Genomic DNA, 16,240 nt, shown 5'->3' on the forward strand with positions numbered 1-16,240 from the left:
CTGCTACCACTCAGCCACTCCGAATCCCACCCTCTGGAATGGACACTGCTACATAGTCACCTATAGTGGAGCACCCACAGGGACAACACTCAAAGAAGAAAGAGGAATTACCATGTGCAGTGTAGTAGTTCAGGACAGCAATTCAGTAAATTCAGGATTTACTGGTGTGGCATCCCGACAGTGATGATAAATGTTCGGCTGCGTGTGTTTTCATATGCTCTCTCAGTATATCATGCCAGCTCTGCACAGGTAGCTAGCATAATAGACTTCACGGGAGTCAAGTTTATTGTCGAACAAAATACATTAATAGTCGTCACTAGCCAGATGACCTCTGAGCCCTTATGCATTTGTACCCATGACAGTGAATGCAGCTTAATCCATAGTATGGATTTCACTATTGCCCCCTAGGCTGGACAAAGAGTTATGTCGAGGTACCCTAACATTTATTAACAGAGATAAACAATCTATGATACACCCCTTCCGTATCATCGTATGCATTAATGACACATTGGGTACCTCCCTTTGTACTTTCCTCCAAAGCATTCACTGCCTGTTGTTATGCTTTCACTCTTGTTGTTTGAAACTGTTCTCTCAGGTTGTCGCGAGGTACGCCCCTGGCATGGGTGGCACCCCCTCTTTTAAGGTCTTGTTGCCCCTTTTGGGACCCTAGGTCAGGGCATCCAGGGTATTAACAATATAAAGTCTGTGCCCCTCTATCATGGTAAATACGGCACTAACAATCCCAATATAAAGCCCATACCCCTCTATCAGGGAAATACGGCTTTGGAGGCCTAGCCGCCCAGAAAAGCCTCTCTGGGACCAGGGGTTGATTATCCAGGGTAAGGAAAATGGGTGGTAGGGGGACCCGGGCCCTCCCTCTCCATCGGGTCCCAGCCTAGGGCCCTTGAGGCAGGGCCTATGGCTCCTGCCTGCTCGGCGGGGAATCCAGCCGATACACACCGAGCCGCGCTTTTAGTGCTTTGCCCTGGGCTGCTTCCTACCACGCCCTGGTTTCCCTGTGGCCTATTTGCCTCCGTGTCAGTACTTGCCGGGGCTGCCGTCGGGGTTGCGGGCGCGCTCCTGCCTCCCTGGGGTTGGCGGCTGCTGGCTGTGCCTCCAGGTCGGGCACAGGCGGCGACTCCGGTCTCAGCTGCTGCAGAAACACTGGCACAGCCTGGGCTACTCCTTCATCCTGTTGCCTCCCTGGCTGGAGGGCTCTCTCTGCTTTTATACCCAGGCTCTGCAGGGAACATGCCCAACAGGGCTGGAGGGGAGGGGCTTTCTCAGCCAGCTGGGCCTGGGCTACCCCCTGCCGTCCAGTGTGGGGCCTGCCTGCACCGTCACACAGGTACTCATTTGGGAGTCCTTGTACAGTTCTGGTGGTATGTATTTACATACTTCCTGTGCTTTTATCAGTGCTAGCAATTCTAATACCAAGAGATGCTGACTTTCAGGCAAACATCTGCTTTTGACATGATCTGTCTATTACTCATAATATAACTCTTGCTTACTTTGTTTCAAGTACCGGGCCCATGTTTCAGGCTCTTTCTTTCTCCTACATGCAGTAATGATGGTACTTCGAGATGTGTGTCTCTGTGGGTGCTCCACTACCCATCCCTTGTCCCTTCTACTTCGGAGAACTCACTTTGCTCTGCAATAGAGAAGGAACAGAAAGTGGCACATCTGTGCATGCACACTGTTAAGGTGCAAAAACCTTGAGGCACCTATGGGTGAGTGTACAGCCCTGCTGACTTATTGCTCAAAAATCTCTGACCTGCAGTGCTAGGATGACTTGACACCTACAGTGGAGCACCCATGGGGGACACAACTCAAAGAACTACCATTACTTCACAAGGTGAGTAACTTCTCTTTCTGTGCTGGGGATTGTGGAGGACTAGTCTAAATTATTTGCAAGGCCAGGGGAAGACGCGAGAGACATGTTGCCTCTCACTGGCATGTGCCCTGTAACCACAGGAACCTTCCTCCTCTTGTGACAGAGAGCAAAATCACACAGGGAGCCTGTTCCTTACCATGCCCATTCACAGGCTCCACAGCTGACCCTCCTGCCATCATGTTTGTTGTAAGGAGTGTGCCTGGGTACTTGTCACCTGCTGACCTGGAGTTAGCAGCAAGATTTGTGACATACGGTATATTCAAGGTGGTTGTGGTGCGTGCAGTTTACAGGTCATAATGCTGTTATGTGTGACCTTAAAATTCCATATTATGTCATGGTATTTTATTCTTCTCAGATATTTTGTTGCATCAGGAACATGCAGAAACATCAGATGGAAGTGATACAATGTGCTGCTAGAGCTGAAGTAGAAAAAATACTGTTCCTATAATTTCATTTTCTTTTTCCAGTTTACAACTCAGCTGAACAACTCTTTCACCTCAATTTCAGAGGATTGTCTTTTTCTTTTCAATTGGATTCATGGGCTGAAACTCCAAAATATGAGGTTAGAAATCATTCTTAGTTAATAATATTCTGCTTGTTTGTCTTTGTTACCTTTTCAAAATATCACCAATAGTCTTTCTTGCTTGCAAGCAAATCAGACCCTTTATCTGGGTGAAATTTAAATCTTAAACTATGCTCTGACCCATTTTCTCAACCTTGAGCGTTATCATTTCAGAGCCAAAGATCATGTTTGATTTTTAGCAGAAGGTTGTAGATGGAGGATTTGCTTTCCAAACTAATAGGGAGTAGTATTTCCATTATTGAGCAGAATCTCTAAAGATTGCTATTTAATGTGAACACCCAATTAATATCTGAAGTGTTTCCACTGAAGTAAGTCTTGTTTTTGCTTTAGTAAATCTCAAATGAGCTATACATTTTGTTTTAATTCCTCCAAAATGTCTGTGCAATTAATTAGGACAGAGTGCAGAATACAATTGCTAGATGAGATAGTCTAGAAATCAAAATAATTGTGTTATGCAATGTAAGTTTCATTATTCACTAAACATTTTGATAGGTTACTAAATGCATAAATGGGTCTAATCTTATACCCATTGAAACTGGTAAATGTCTCTGACTTTACTGGAAAAAGATCAGATCTATTGTGGCAATGTAAAAGGAGGCATAAGTATGATTCATTGGCATAACCTAAAAGCAACACATATTTCACAGTGCTGGATTGCATGGCAAAAACTAAAAAGGAGTGGGAGGGTTAGTTTAGCCAATATAGTGGCATATGTTCTCATCATATAAGCTCATTTTTAAATCACTAGACTAGCTGTGTGTAGAGAGAGCATTTACAGGTTATGGGCATTGCAAAGAAGCTTAATGACTTTTGTATGAGTCTTCAATAAATAGGAGAATAGAATAGGGTGATACCCAGGCAAAAGGTATCCTTTCTAGATAATTAAGTGAATAAGGTGTCAAAAATACTGAAACAAATTGATACACCAAATTGCAATATATCAGCAGGATCAGATAGTATTCACCCAAGAGTTCTGAAAGATTGTAAAAATTGGTTGCCTGAACTGCTTAGTGCAAGATTTTAAAATATCAAGTATTATACAGGAAACTGGAGAATAGCCAATGTTGTGCCTATTTTTTAAAGAGCCCGTAGGAAAGATGTTAACCATTGCAGACTCATGCATGTTATTTAAGTACCAACTTTGACTAACTAACTGGAAAACACAATTAAGGCTAATTTTAACACATCTAAACAACAAGAAGTTCTGTGGCACCATATAGACTAACACATGGGTTCCAAAACTGGGGGGGCATGAAGATATTCCGGGGGGGGGGCCGAGGCAACCCAGCTCCCGCTCCCCCTCCCCTGTCAATCTCCCCCCCAAGGTTCGCTGCTATTTTTGTTTTTCGGCCCTGGGGGGCGTGAGGGTTTCTCAAAAGTCAAAAAGGGGGCGTGATGCCGAAAAGTTTGGGAACCTCTGGACTAATGGATTTATTGGAGCAGAAGCTTTTGTGGGCAAAGACCCACGTCATCAGATGCATGTCTTGGTTCTGCTTTTAACAGGGGGTTGGACTTGTAGAAGAAAACAGGCCTTCACTCTGCATTTGTGAGCAACAAGTAGTCAGAGACAGTTTATTCGAGCAATATTGCAAGGGAAGAAGCTGCTGCTAGGCAGATCGTCAAATACAAAACAATTAGAAGCCAATATATATACTGACTGTTTATATATAATAACAATAAACAATTATTCCCTTTTCCATAACAATTCTCTTCAGATGCCACCTTATCTCAAGGTCTTCACTAGAGTCAGCATTCTATCCTTATCTCAAGCACAAGAGAGACAAGAGGCAAAAACAGTGTCTCTCTCAGTACTCTGTGTTGTTAGGTCTCAGAGTTAGCATGAGTTAGGCTAACCAAAAGGTCAAAATGGCTACATACAAATCCCTTGGCTTCCACAGACTCTATGACCTCCTGAGGTCTCTTCCAACCCCATGATTATATGATTTTAAACCCCCAGGGAAAAAGTACTCTCCTAACCAACAAAAATACTAACATTAATTTTTTGGGAGCTATGAAGAGGTTTTAGAAAGCAAGCGTGTTGTTTTTTAAACAAAGTGACAGCCATATGTTAAAGGCTTCATATTCTACAATTTTCCAAGACTATAAATGGTGTAGCAGGCCAGAACAAATACTTTCACATTGGACTAGACTAGAGTGTCTTGGGTATATGTGTGCCTAATGTTAGGAGACTGAAAAACTACAGCCATCTTAGTATGGGTTGATAAAAGAATTGAGCTTTTCCATCCCACCATAGGAATCAATGAGCAGCATAGTGCAAATTAATATTTTTCTAGTGTTTTTTCTCTATACTTGTGGTGTACAAATAGTAAGATTAATTTTAACTAGCGAAGTACAGTGACTGTTTACTTACACAATTGTCTAGTATATGATTTTTAATAGAGATGTGCATTTTTGGAGTAATTTATGTGGTAGTTTTACAGTATACAATAGTCAAAACATTTTCGTATATCCACAGCCTAACTTTGCTCATGGCTTAGCTTCTCTGCAAATTCCCCATGGTGCAACTGTGAAACGTATGTACATCTACAATGGAAACAGCCTGCAGGATACCAAGTATGTGTAGCTGAATTGTCAAGGATAGTTAACCAATATCTAATTTTTTTCTCCTTCACTTGTATTTATTGTTTAGACTTAAGTGAATGCTTAAGTGAATGCTAAATGCATAAGAAATTCAGTGTCCAGTTCCGTTTGTTCCTTTTTTGGATTTTGTGTTCAGATATGTCTAGATATTGAGCATGTACTTTTGGATGAAACCAGATTAAATTCTGATCTGATTTATGGTATGAATCTGGTGTAGAATAGGGATGCTAGTGTGTAATTGAATAGTCATTACCACATGAAATTGGTAATGCTGCTGCCCCTCTATCAGAGGCAGCAGCATAGGGTGGCAGGCGGGAGTTGATCCGTGAAAGGAACCGGTTTAAAAACTGGCTTCCAATACAGACTGGCTCCGCCTGCCACCCTTTGCTGCTGCCTCTAATACAGAGGCAGCAGCACAGAGTGGCAGCAGCTGACAGGGTGGACCGCCCGCCAACAGGGGTGCTGCTGCAGAGCAGCCTCTGTCCAGGGCGGGCCCAGGTTTGCTGTGGACAGAGCCGTCTCTGTGGGATGCTAGAGCAGCCTGTCTGCGGAGTGCTTGGGCCCCCCCATGGACAGGGGCTGCTGCTGTGGAGCAGTGTCTGTTCATGGCATCCCTCCCTACCCGCACCCACACTGCTGCCTCTGATACAGGCAGCAGTGCCGGAGGGGGCAGTTGGCACCACAGATCCCCCAGCACCAGCTCCTGCCTGCCTCACCCCTCACCTCTGTAGGAGACAGCAAGGTGGGGAGAGACATGTGGGTCCACAAAGCCAGTCTGTGTAGGGATGAGAGGCAAGCAGATTCTAAGATCATGGGGAGTCAGCTTTTAAGCCAGCTCCTCACAGGCACTGGCTCCCACTCCCTCCCCCTTGCTGCCTCTGATGCAGAGACAGCAAGGGGAAGAGTGCATGTTGTCGACAAGATTAACCAATAAGCCTGGGCTTATCCGTTAATCGTGTAGTCATCCACACGTTGCCGTCCCTAGTGTAAAATCCATTTAGATTAGTTGCACTAAGACAGTGGTTCTGAAAGTGTGGTCTGTAGAGCTGTGAGCTCAGGGCTTGCCACACCCGCTCCCTTCAGGAGGGAGCCTGCTTTGATACTGCAGTTCTGCAGCCTCCTCCCCCTCTGAGGCTGGAGTGCCAGCACCATCTTCCCGCTGCTAGGAGGCGCTCACTGCAGGGGAGGGGAGCCTTGAAGGTTGGATTTGGCTTGCGGAGGCAGGAAGCAGCTGCATGTGGTGCTGGTCCCCTTTTTCCCAGCTGGGTGAAATGGCACCACAGGAAACTGCTCTCTTGGAAGTTTTCTCCGCTGCTCCCATTGGCCGGAATCATGACCAATGGGAATAACAGGGCAGTGCGTGGGAACAGCAGGAGGCACAGAGCAATGTAAGCACCCCCCCATCCCTTCTCATGTCCAGACCCTGCATCCCCATTGTCCTCATGCACCCTCTCCCACTGAGACCCTACACCCCCACCCCTTTCCTGCACCCTCCCTGCAACCCAAACCCTCCCTCTCAGCTCCAGCATGCTCCCTCCTACTCAGATTCTGCAGCCCCACCCTATTCTTGCACCTCCCACCCAGACTCCCCATCCTCAGCCCACTCTTGCGCCCTACACCCATTTTGTCATCATGGGTGATTGGCTGATGGTCTGTGTTGAGCAGGATGGGCCGCGCACCCAAAAGTTTGAGAACCACTGCACTAAGGTAAGGCAATGTGTACACTATGGCATGGACTAAAAGGTTCCTAGTTGATGTTACTCTTCTTTAAAATAGGAGTATGTTAACATGAATTGGCTACTTTTTTAGTTCATGCCAGCAGCATCCATAGGTGGTAGATCAGAGTGCAGCAAGTCAACTACAGTTCACACCCTTGAAGTGTAAAGAACCCTTAAATCAAGTGAGATCAAAATTAAGCTCAGGAGGTAGGTGGGATAGTATAGAAGAAGCAAGGGAAATTGAAGAAAAATTTTCTCCAACAGTGACAATATACATCCCAAGAGTGAGGAGACAAGCTATATTTAAAAAAGCCATTATTCTTACACAGTTTGTGTGTACACAAGGAACTATATTTTTGCTATGTGTTTGTATAGAGTCTATCACAATGGGGCCTTAATTTCTGATTAGAGCTCTTAAACTCGACTGCAATACAAATAATAAAATAGCAATCTCTGTGCTTATTTAGCGTATGAATAATTTGTTATATATGGTTTGTTTTCATCTCATTGATTCTCAGTGGATGGGGGTGTCTAATTCCCCTAAGTATGAATGGGAGTTACTTGCATAAATCCTTTATGACTAGGACAACGAATCCTCATGTCTTTTTCCCTGTCTAAAAGAAATGTTGCATTTAATTTTGACATAGCATTTTATTGCCCCATATTAAGCGATACTGTACTGTTACAATTACTTCAAGGTTCAGAACTTTGAAAGTATTTTTCCCCTGGGGGCTTAGAATCATACAGTCACAGGGTTGGCAGAGACCTCAGGTGGTCATAGAGTCCAACCCCCTGTTAAAAGCAGAACCAATCCCAACTAAATCCAGCCAGAGCTTGTTCAAGCCAAGACATAAAAACATCTAGGAACTGAGATTCCACCACTTTCCTAGGTAATCCATTCCAGTCTTTTACCACCCTCCTAGTGAAATATTTTTTTTCTAATATCCAATCTAGACCTCCCCTACTGGAACTTGAGACCATTGCTCCTCGTTTTGTTATCTGTCACCACTGAGAACAGCTTCTCTCCATCCTCTTTGGAACCCCTCTTCAGATAGTTAAAGACTGCTATCAAATCTCCCCTCACTCTTCTTTTCTGAAGACTTGTAGTGAGCAGTGGTGGCCGCTCACAGCCCTGAGGGAGAGGAACCTCCCTCTAAGCGTGGGTGAGCCAAGCCCAGTCCTGCCCCTTTAATTCCCTGGGAGCCCAGGGGTGGGGCAGGTAGGATAAAAGTCCAGCCTAGGAGTTCAGTAAGGCCCCAGCCACTGGAGGAAGCAGAAGCCTGCCCTGAGCTCCCAAGCCAGGAGGGCCCTGAGGACCTTGCAGAGGCTGAGGACCAGCCCGGACTGCCGGGCCCCCACTTCTAAGAGGAGACCTTCTTTACCCTGCCCGAGGGTGCAGACTACGATAACCCTGAGAACCAGCAGCTCATGTGGGGCCAGGTAGATACTGAAAGGGAGTCAGGAAGTGGTCCAAGGGACGCCGATGACTGTCAGGCTGATCTTATAGCACTTTAGAGAGTGTCAGAGTGTTGCAGGCCAGCTCCTCACTAACCCCAATGGCAGTCAGGGCTTCTGCTGCTAAGGCCCTGCGCTGGAAATCGGTGGAGTAGGCAGGGCCCACATCCCCCCTGCCATCCCACATAACAGGTGGCAGTCTTCCCCTCCCCTCTCTTGCCTGTGGGACTGCGTTTGTGTTACTGCCCCGCCTTGAACCACAGCTTGGGCCTTACAAACTGTGGGACTGTGTGTGTTTTGCTTATGGTTGCCAGATGGTTTCAACAAAAATACCGAACACACTTGACGTTACATCACAGTCTACATTGCATCTTATTTAGAAAATACCAGACATTTATATTTTCTCGTTTATATTTTCTGTTTGTTCCCCAAACAGAAAGCTCAAATACTGGACTGTCCGTTTCAAAACCAGACACCTGGCAACCCTAGTTTTGCTGCCCTACCCTGAACCAGGGCCTTACTACCTGTGGGACTGTGTTTGCTTTGCTGCCCTGCCCCAAAGTCTGGGCCTTACTAACTGTGGGACTGCACTTGTGTTGCTGCCCACCCTGTACTTATGGCCCCAGGGTTTAAAGGGAGCCGCTGGACATTTAGTTCCAGGCCTGAGCACAGATCAGGGATCCAGGACCCAAGCAGCTGGCTTACACAACTAAACAGGCCCAAATCACTCAGCCACTACTCATATGTCATGTGCTCCAGCCCCCTAATAATTATAGTTGCCCTCCGCAGGGCTCTCTCCAGTGCGTCCACATCCTTTCTGTAATGGGGGCTCTAGAATTGGATGCAGTACCCCAGATGTGGCCTCACCAATGCCAAATAAATGGGAATAATAATTTCCCTGGATCTGCTGGCAGTGCTCCTACTAATGCATCCCAGTATGCCATTAGCCTTCTTGGATACAAGGGCACATTGTTGACTCATATCCAGCTTCTCATCCACTGTAATCCCTGGATCCTTTTTTGCCAAATTGCTACTTAACCAGTTGGTTCCTAGCCTGCAGCAGTGCTTGGGAGTCTTCCGTCCCAAGTGCAGGATTCTGCACTTCTTCTTGAACCTCATCAGATTTCTTTTGGCCCAATCCTCCTTATTTGTCCTAGTTCTTCTTCGAGTGGCCCCGTGGGTGCTCCACTCTAGGTGTCGGGTCCGTCCCGGCGCCGCTGGTCGGAAGCTTTCAGAGCCGTCTTCGGCTGGTCTGCGCATGCCCCCTGCAGCGCGCGGCTTTCGCGCCTTTGATCACAAGCACAGACCGGCCCCCCCCGCCAGTTCCTCTCAGCCGCCCCAGATTGCTGGCGGAGCTCCATGATCTCCTCAGAGCAAATCCTGTCAGAAAGACATTGTAAATTAGTTAGTTTTTATTAGATAGTTAGCTTTTTTTTATTAGATAGTTCGTTACTTGTTAATTAGTTAGTTAGTAAAAAAAAGAAAGAAAGACGTTTTTCTAGGCAATTTCTGTCAGTGCGGCAGTTTGCCTAGGTAACTGAATCATGCCTGGGACACCATGATTCGAAAGGTGCTCCCAGTGCAAAGAGGCTATGCCAGCCTCAGATGGACACACAGTATGTGTCAGTTGTTTGGGGGAGTCCCATGTACCCCCAAAATGCGTCCATTGCCTCAAGTTAACCCCGCGAGCGCACAGGGACAGGGATCTCCGGCTCAAGCTCCTCCTTTGCGATAAGGCTCTTCAGCCGCCACAAACTACTCAGGAGCAAACAGTTGCCCCAAAGAGAAGGGCGCTATCCCCAGGGGTGCCTAAAACAAAAAAGAAAAAGACGTCTCCCACCCGCTCGCTCCCCGCTGTCCCCCTGCCGCGGGTGAGCCAGGAGAAGTCGGAGGCGAGACCGGCATCTACAACGCTTCCCCGGTCTGTGACAGAACAAGCAAAGCCGCGCACAGCTTCGGCTTCTGAAGCGGCTGCCCCTACTCATAGGGAGCATGTACATACCAGAACCCCTTCGGGGGATAAGCTGGCCATGCCGCTAATGCCACCAACGAAACCGCCTGACAGGGAACTGTCCCCGCAGCAGCGGGACGAGTCAGAAGCGGCAACGGGGTCGGGACCGCTGAGAAAGGCATCCCCGACCCCCCCCCCAGGAGCGAGCACTGGCCGCTCCAGAAAACACACAGAGGCACCGGGAGACCACGGCTCACCGCGTGGTGCCGACAGGGCAGATGGCACCGCAGGAGAGGAATTCCCCCGGAGCTCCCCCGCTCCGTGCCAGGGGAAAGCATTAACCCGATGCCGTTTGACAGCTCAGTGCCGTGCGAAAGCTCTCACTCCCTGCCTAGGGAAATCATTAACTCCCAGCCGAGAGCTGCTCAGTCCTCCCATCCCTCGGCTCCGAGATTGCAATCTCTTCCTTCAAGGCATTCCCAGCCAGCCTGTGCTGAGCATCACCATGGCAACACAGCAGGAGACCTGACAGCTGCCCAGCAGTCCCTGGCAGCTGTTCCTACTAACACAGCAAGGAAATCAGCATCTAGGTACCATTCCAGGTCACCTTCACTATACTTCTCACCGGAGCCTTCCCCTCCTGCATGTCACTCAGACATGGGGGCTTATTCTTCAGCGTATAATAGCGATCATAGACGCTCCTGCTCGAATTACTCTTATAGACGGGGCTCTCCGCACAGATCTCGCTCGCCGACTTGCTCGCCTCCCAGATCATATCGGAGCAGGCACAACAGCAGATATACATCAAGGAGATCATCTCCTGATTATGATTATCATACTCACAGGAGTTATCATGCCCCTATAAGGAAGGGCAGATCACACTCCCATTCCCACTCTTGCTGTTGCCACCAGCCGTATCATAGACAGGCTTCACCGCATGCCCCTGAATATCAAAGACCTCATTCACCGAAACCGCCCCTTCCCACGGCACCCTCAACATCAGTCCCCTCTGACCCGGAGGAGGGTCAAATTTCGGATACAGGCGAGCACACGCCTGCAGCTTCCCCTGGGGATGTTCAATCACCCTCCCCAGATGATGCAGTTTTCGTGGGGGATCCTTCACCACCGGATAATGCCTGTGAATTCCAAGACCTATTCAAGAGGGTGGCACAGTCACAGGAAGTCCAACTAACAGATGTGCAAGCGAAACAACATAAGTTGTGGAAGAACTTACACCCTAGGCATCAATCCAGAACGGCCTTACCGCTAGACGAGGCAATTCTAGAGTCGGCTTCAGAGATCTGGAACACGCCGGCCTCAGTTACCCCATCGTGTAAAAGGGAGGAGAAAAGATACTTCATAGCAGCCAAAGGGGCAGAGTTCCTGTTCACTCACCCCCAGCCAAATTCACTGGTGGTGGACGCAGCCTTGCAGAGAGCAAAGAACCCACAGGTCAGAAATTCAGCAGCTGACAAGGATGCAAAAAAGCTAGACACCTTTGGACAGAAGGTGTATTCTTCATCCACACTGCTCCTGCGTATCACTAATTATGCGGCTCTCTTGTCCAACCATAGCTTCGATAACATTGCAAGATTGACGGAAATTGCACAACGAATCTCCGAGGCCGATAGGGTTTCCTCCGCGAGATAATTCAAGAGAAATATGCGTGTGCCAGAGCAGGTCTGCAAATTGCCAGTGACATGGCTGACACAGCGGCGAGAACAGTTGCTACGGCAGTATCCATGCGAAGGGCCTCATGGCTAGCAACGGCCGCAGTACCTAGAGTTACAATCCAAGGTGGAAGACCTTCCATTCGATAGGATTAAGCTCTTCGCGGAAAAAACGGATGAGGTACTCCATACAGGGAAGGACTCGCGAACAACCTTACATACTCTCGGAATGTACGCCCCACCTTTCCGCCGCAGACAATATTTTCCGTTCCAAAAACGGTATGACTATCAATTCCGGAGACAACAAAACTGTCCTTACGATAAAGGTCACCCTAGGCAGAAACCGCAGCGCAGACGTCCTCAGCCGACTAGAGTGAACAATGCCGGGGCGCCCAAACAGCAGGTTTGACTCCCATGTCGAGGGCATGCTGAACACTCCAATCGTTGCCAGAGATGCCAAGCCCATTTTTCATCACAGACTGCAACCCTATTATCATCAGTGGGCTGCTGTAACATCAGACAAATGGGTGTTGGAGGTAATAAGATCCGGTCTCACCATCCCATTCACATCCCTCCTTCCTACCACCCCACCATCCCCGTCCCTTTTCAGGGACCCTTCTCACGAGGACCTCCTGCAACAAGAGGCCTATCGCCTACTATCTATCGGGGCGATAGAGAAGGTCCCAGAGGACTTCAAGGGAAAAGGGTTCTATTCACGTTATTTCCTAACACAAAAGAAAACGGGGGGATGGAGACCCATTCTGGATCTACGCCAGTTGAATCACTACCTCAGAAAACAGCGATTCAAAATGACGACGCTCACGACAATCATCCCAGCTCTGGACAACAACGATTGGTTCGCGGCCCTCGACCTACAGGATGCGTACTTTCATATAACGATACATCCCGCACACAGACGATTCCTGCGCTTCATCATAAAGGACGAGCATTTCCAATATCGTTTCCTCCCATTCGGTCTCGCTTCGGCCCCGTGGGTATTCTCAAAGACCCTCGCAGTCGTTGCGGCGCACCTCCGGCGAATGCGAGTCATCATATTCCCTTATCTGGACAACTGTATGATAAAAGGGCGCATCACAGGAAGAAACATCCCTCATGGTCACAACGGTCAGACGAGTGTTCGACTCTCTAGGACTAATTGTGAACATGCAGAAATCGACCCCCACTCCAACGCAGAATATACAGTTCATAGGGGCAGTTCTTGACTCAAAGACGGCAAGAGCCTATTTACCGAAGGACAGATTCCAGGCGATAAAGGACCTGGTCACTTTACTAGGCAAGGGCCCAGTAGTCTCAGTACATACCTGTCTGCGTCTCCTGGGCCACATGGCTGCGGCCACGTTTGTCGTTCCCAATGCACGCCTCCACCTCAGAAACCTGCAACACTGGCTGTCAACGGTGTATGTGCCGGGAAGACACGACATTCACAAGCAAGTTTCTCCTCCGCTCCATGTTCACATGTCTCTCCGCTGGTGGACCAAGGCATCAAACATTCTCGTGGGAATGCCTTTCCACAGACCAATCCCATCGATACAGCTGACGTCGGACGCCTCCCTCATCGGATGGGGTGCGCACATGGGCGACAAACGCATACAAGGTCACTGGTCTCCCGCCGAGAGGCGTCTACATATCAACAGACTGGAGTTGCGTGCAATATTCCTGGCATGCAAACACTTCCATACTCACCTGAAGGGCAAAACAGTCAAAGTGTTTACGGACAATATGGCAGCGATGTACTACCTAAACAGAAAAGGCGGAGCGAGGTCACGTTCCCTATGCACAGAAGCGGTATGGTGCTGGAACTGGTGCATAAGGAACAATATCATCATAGCAGCATCCTACTTACCTGGCATAGCCAATGTCATTGCCAACTCCCTAAGCAGGCGCTTCCCCGTCGACCATGAGTGGGAGATGAGGCAAGATGTGATTCAGGAAGTCTTCAACAGATGGGGCACACCCCTGGTAGATCTGTTCGCGACGGCCTCCAACAAGAAGTGTCGCCTGTTCTGTTCCAGAGCAGGGATCGGCAAGGGATCGCTAGGCAATGCACTTCTAACCAGCTGGAAGAAATCACTACTGTACGCGTTCCCTCCAATAGTTCTCATTCCCAGAACACTGGAAAAGATCAGAACGGAGGCAGCAACGGTGATTTTGATAGCACCTGCCTGGCCCAGGCAAGCTTGGTATCCGTTCTTGCACAGGATGTCTCTGCGGCCTCCGTGGCCTCTGCCTTTACACCAGAACCTTCTCTCCCAAGAACGGGGTTCTCTGCTACATCCCAAGCTGGAGACGCAACACCTGACAGCGTGGCTCCTGACTGGCTCGACCAGGATGAGAACCTTTGCTCACAGCAGGTCAAGTCCATTCGAATTCATAGTAGAAAGAATTCAACAAGACGTACTTACCTCGCTAAATGGCGCAGATACTCGGCTTGGTGCCTTCAAAACAACGTCCAACCCCTGTCCGCTCCATTACACCAGGTCCTCGATTACATGCTGCACTTGCGGGATTCAAAACTCTCCCTGGCATCCCTCCGTGTTCATCTATCGGCCATCAGTGCGTTCCATTCCCCAATACAAGGGTTCTCATTGTTTTCACATCCAACCACCAAGCGATTCCTCAAGGGTCTAAATAATTTGAGTCCACCTCGGAGACCTCCTCCACCGTCGTGGAATTTGGACTTGGTTCTTGAAACACTTATGTTTCCCCCATTTGAACCACTTGCATCCGTAGCATTACACATGCTGACTATGAAGACTGCTTTCCTGCTTGCAATTACATCAGCGCGCAGAGTTAGTGAGTTGGGAGCGATGATGTCGACCCCCCCGTTCACATTGTTTTCAAAAGAATCAGTGACGCTACGGTTGCACCCAGCGTTCACCCCTAAGATCTCCTCATCGTTCCACATCAACGAACCGATTGTACTTCCTTCTTTTTATCCAAAACCACATGCCTCAAATAAGGAGGCCATGCTTCATACACTGGATGTCAGACGTGCCCTAGCCTTCTACATAGATAGAACCAGACAATGGCGCCAAACAGATAAGCTTTTGGTATCAACAGCGCAGCGATCCAAGGGACAGCCGCTTTCAACTCAACGCATAGCTAGGCTTATCTCCCTCTGCATAACCCGGTGTCACGCTATTCGTAACAGACCGTTGCCCTCCAATCCACGGGCACATTCAACTAGGGCAGTAGCAACCTCTACGGCTTTTTCCAGGGGAGTTCCCCTGGCAGATATCTGTAGAGCCGCTACTTGGGCTTCAAGTACTTCCTTCATGAGACATTATGCCATAGTACAACGATGGGCGTCAGACCACGCGGTGGCTTCCGCAGTACTGTCTTCTACAGGCAATAATTGATTGACCCGGAGCGCTGGTGTCCTGGTTACTGCTATACAGTCACCTAGAGTGGAGCACCCACGGGGCCACTCGAAGAAGAAGAACAAGTTACTCACCCTGTGTAGTAACGCTGGTTCTTCGAGATGTGCCCCGTGGGTGCTCCACGACCCGCCCTCCTCCCCGTTCCGGGTCTCTCCCTTTGATTTATCTTTCAGGGACCGAGCGGTGAGAGGAACTGGCGGGGGGGGGGGGGGGGGCCGATCTGCGCTTGTGATCAAAGGCGCGAAAGCCGCGCGCTGCAGGGGGCATGCGCAGACCGGCCGAAGACGGCTCTGAAAGCTTCTGACCAGCGGTGCCGGGACGGACCCGACACCTAGAGTGGAGCACCCACGGGGCACATCTCGAAGAACCAGCGTTACTACATAGGGTGAGTAACTTGTTCTTATTCTGGACTCTATCCCTATCCTCCAGCATATCTACTTTTTCCTCTAGCTTCATGTCATTGGAAAACTTGCTGAGGGAGGAATCCCTCCTGTCGTCCAGATCATTAATAAAGATGTTGAACAAAACTGGCCCCTGAACAGAACCTTGGGGTACTCCACTTGTTATCGACTTCCAACCAAACATTGAACCCAACAATCTAGCCAGCTTTCTATCCACCTTACAGTCCATTTATCTAATCCGTGCTTCTTTAACTTGCTGGCAAGAATATTGTGAGAGACGGTATCAAAAGCTTTGCCAAAGTCAAGGTCTATCATGTCCGTTGCCTTCCCCATATCCTCAGAGCCAGTTATCTCCTCACAGAAGGCAATCAGGTTGGTCAGGCATGACTTGCCCTTCGTGAATCCATGCTGACTGTTCCTGATCACTTTCCTCTTCCAAGTGCTTCAAAATGGATTCCTTGAGGATCCCCTCCATGATTTTTCCAGGGACTGAGGTGAGGCTGACTCGTCTGTAGTTCCCTGGATTCTCCTTCTTCCCTTTTTCAAAGATGAGCACTACATTTGCT

The 16,240-nt window shown here is 48.7% G+C and overlaps 1 protein-coding gene across 6 annotated transcripts in view; it reads left to right on the forward strand.

Annotated features, from left to right (window-relative positions):
- The window catches only part of PHAF1 (phagophore assembly factor 1), a 100,004-nt gene that overhangs the window by 59,314 nt on the left and 24,450 nt on the right, over positions 1–16,240 (forward strand). For all 6 annotated transcript variants that reach the window (XM_075940357.2, XM_089781436.1, XM_075940354.2 and 3 more), the window contains 2 exons: positions 2,362–2,456; positions 4,954–5,051. In XM_075940357.2, the coding sequence (XP_075796472.2) occupies positions 2,362–2,456; positions 4,954–5,051 (193 nt within the window). The remainder of the gene's footprint in view (positions 1–2,361; positions 2,457–4,953; positions 5,052–16,240) is intronic.

Source organism: Pelodiscus sinensis, chromosome 12, assembly GCF_052426305.1.
Source record: "Pelodiscus sinensis isolate ZL-2025 chromosome 12, ASM5242630v1, whole genome shotgun sequence".
In the NCBI taxonomy this organism is placed as follows: domain Eukaryota; kingdom Metazoa; phylum Chordata; order Testudines; family Trionychidae; genus Pelodiscus; species Pelodiscus sinensis.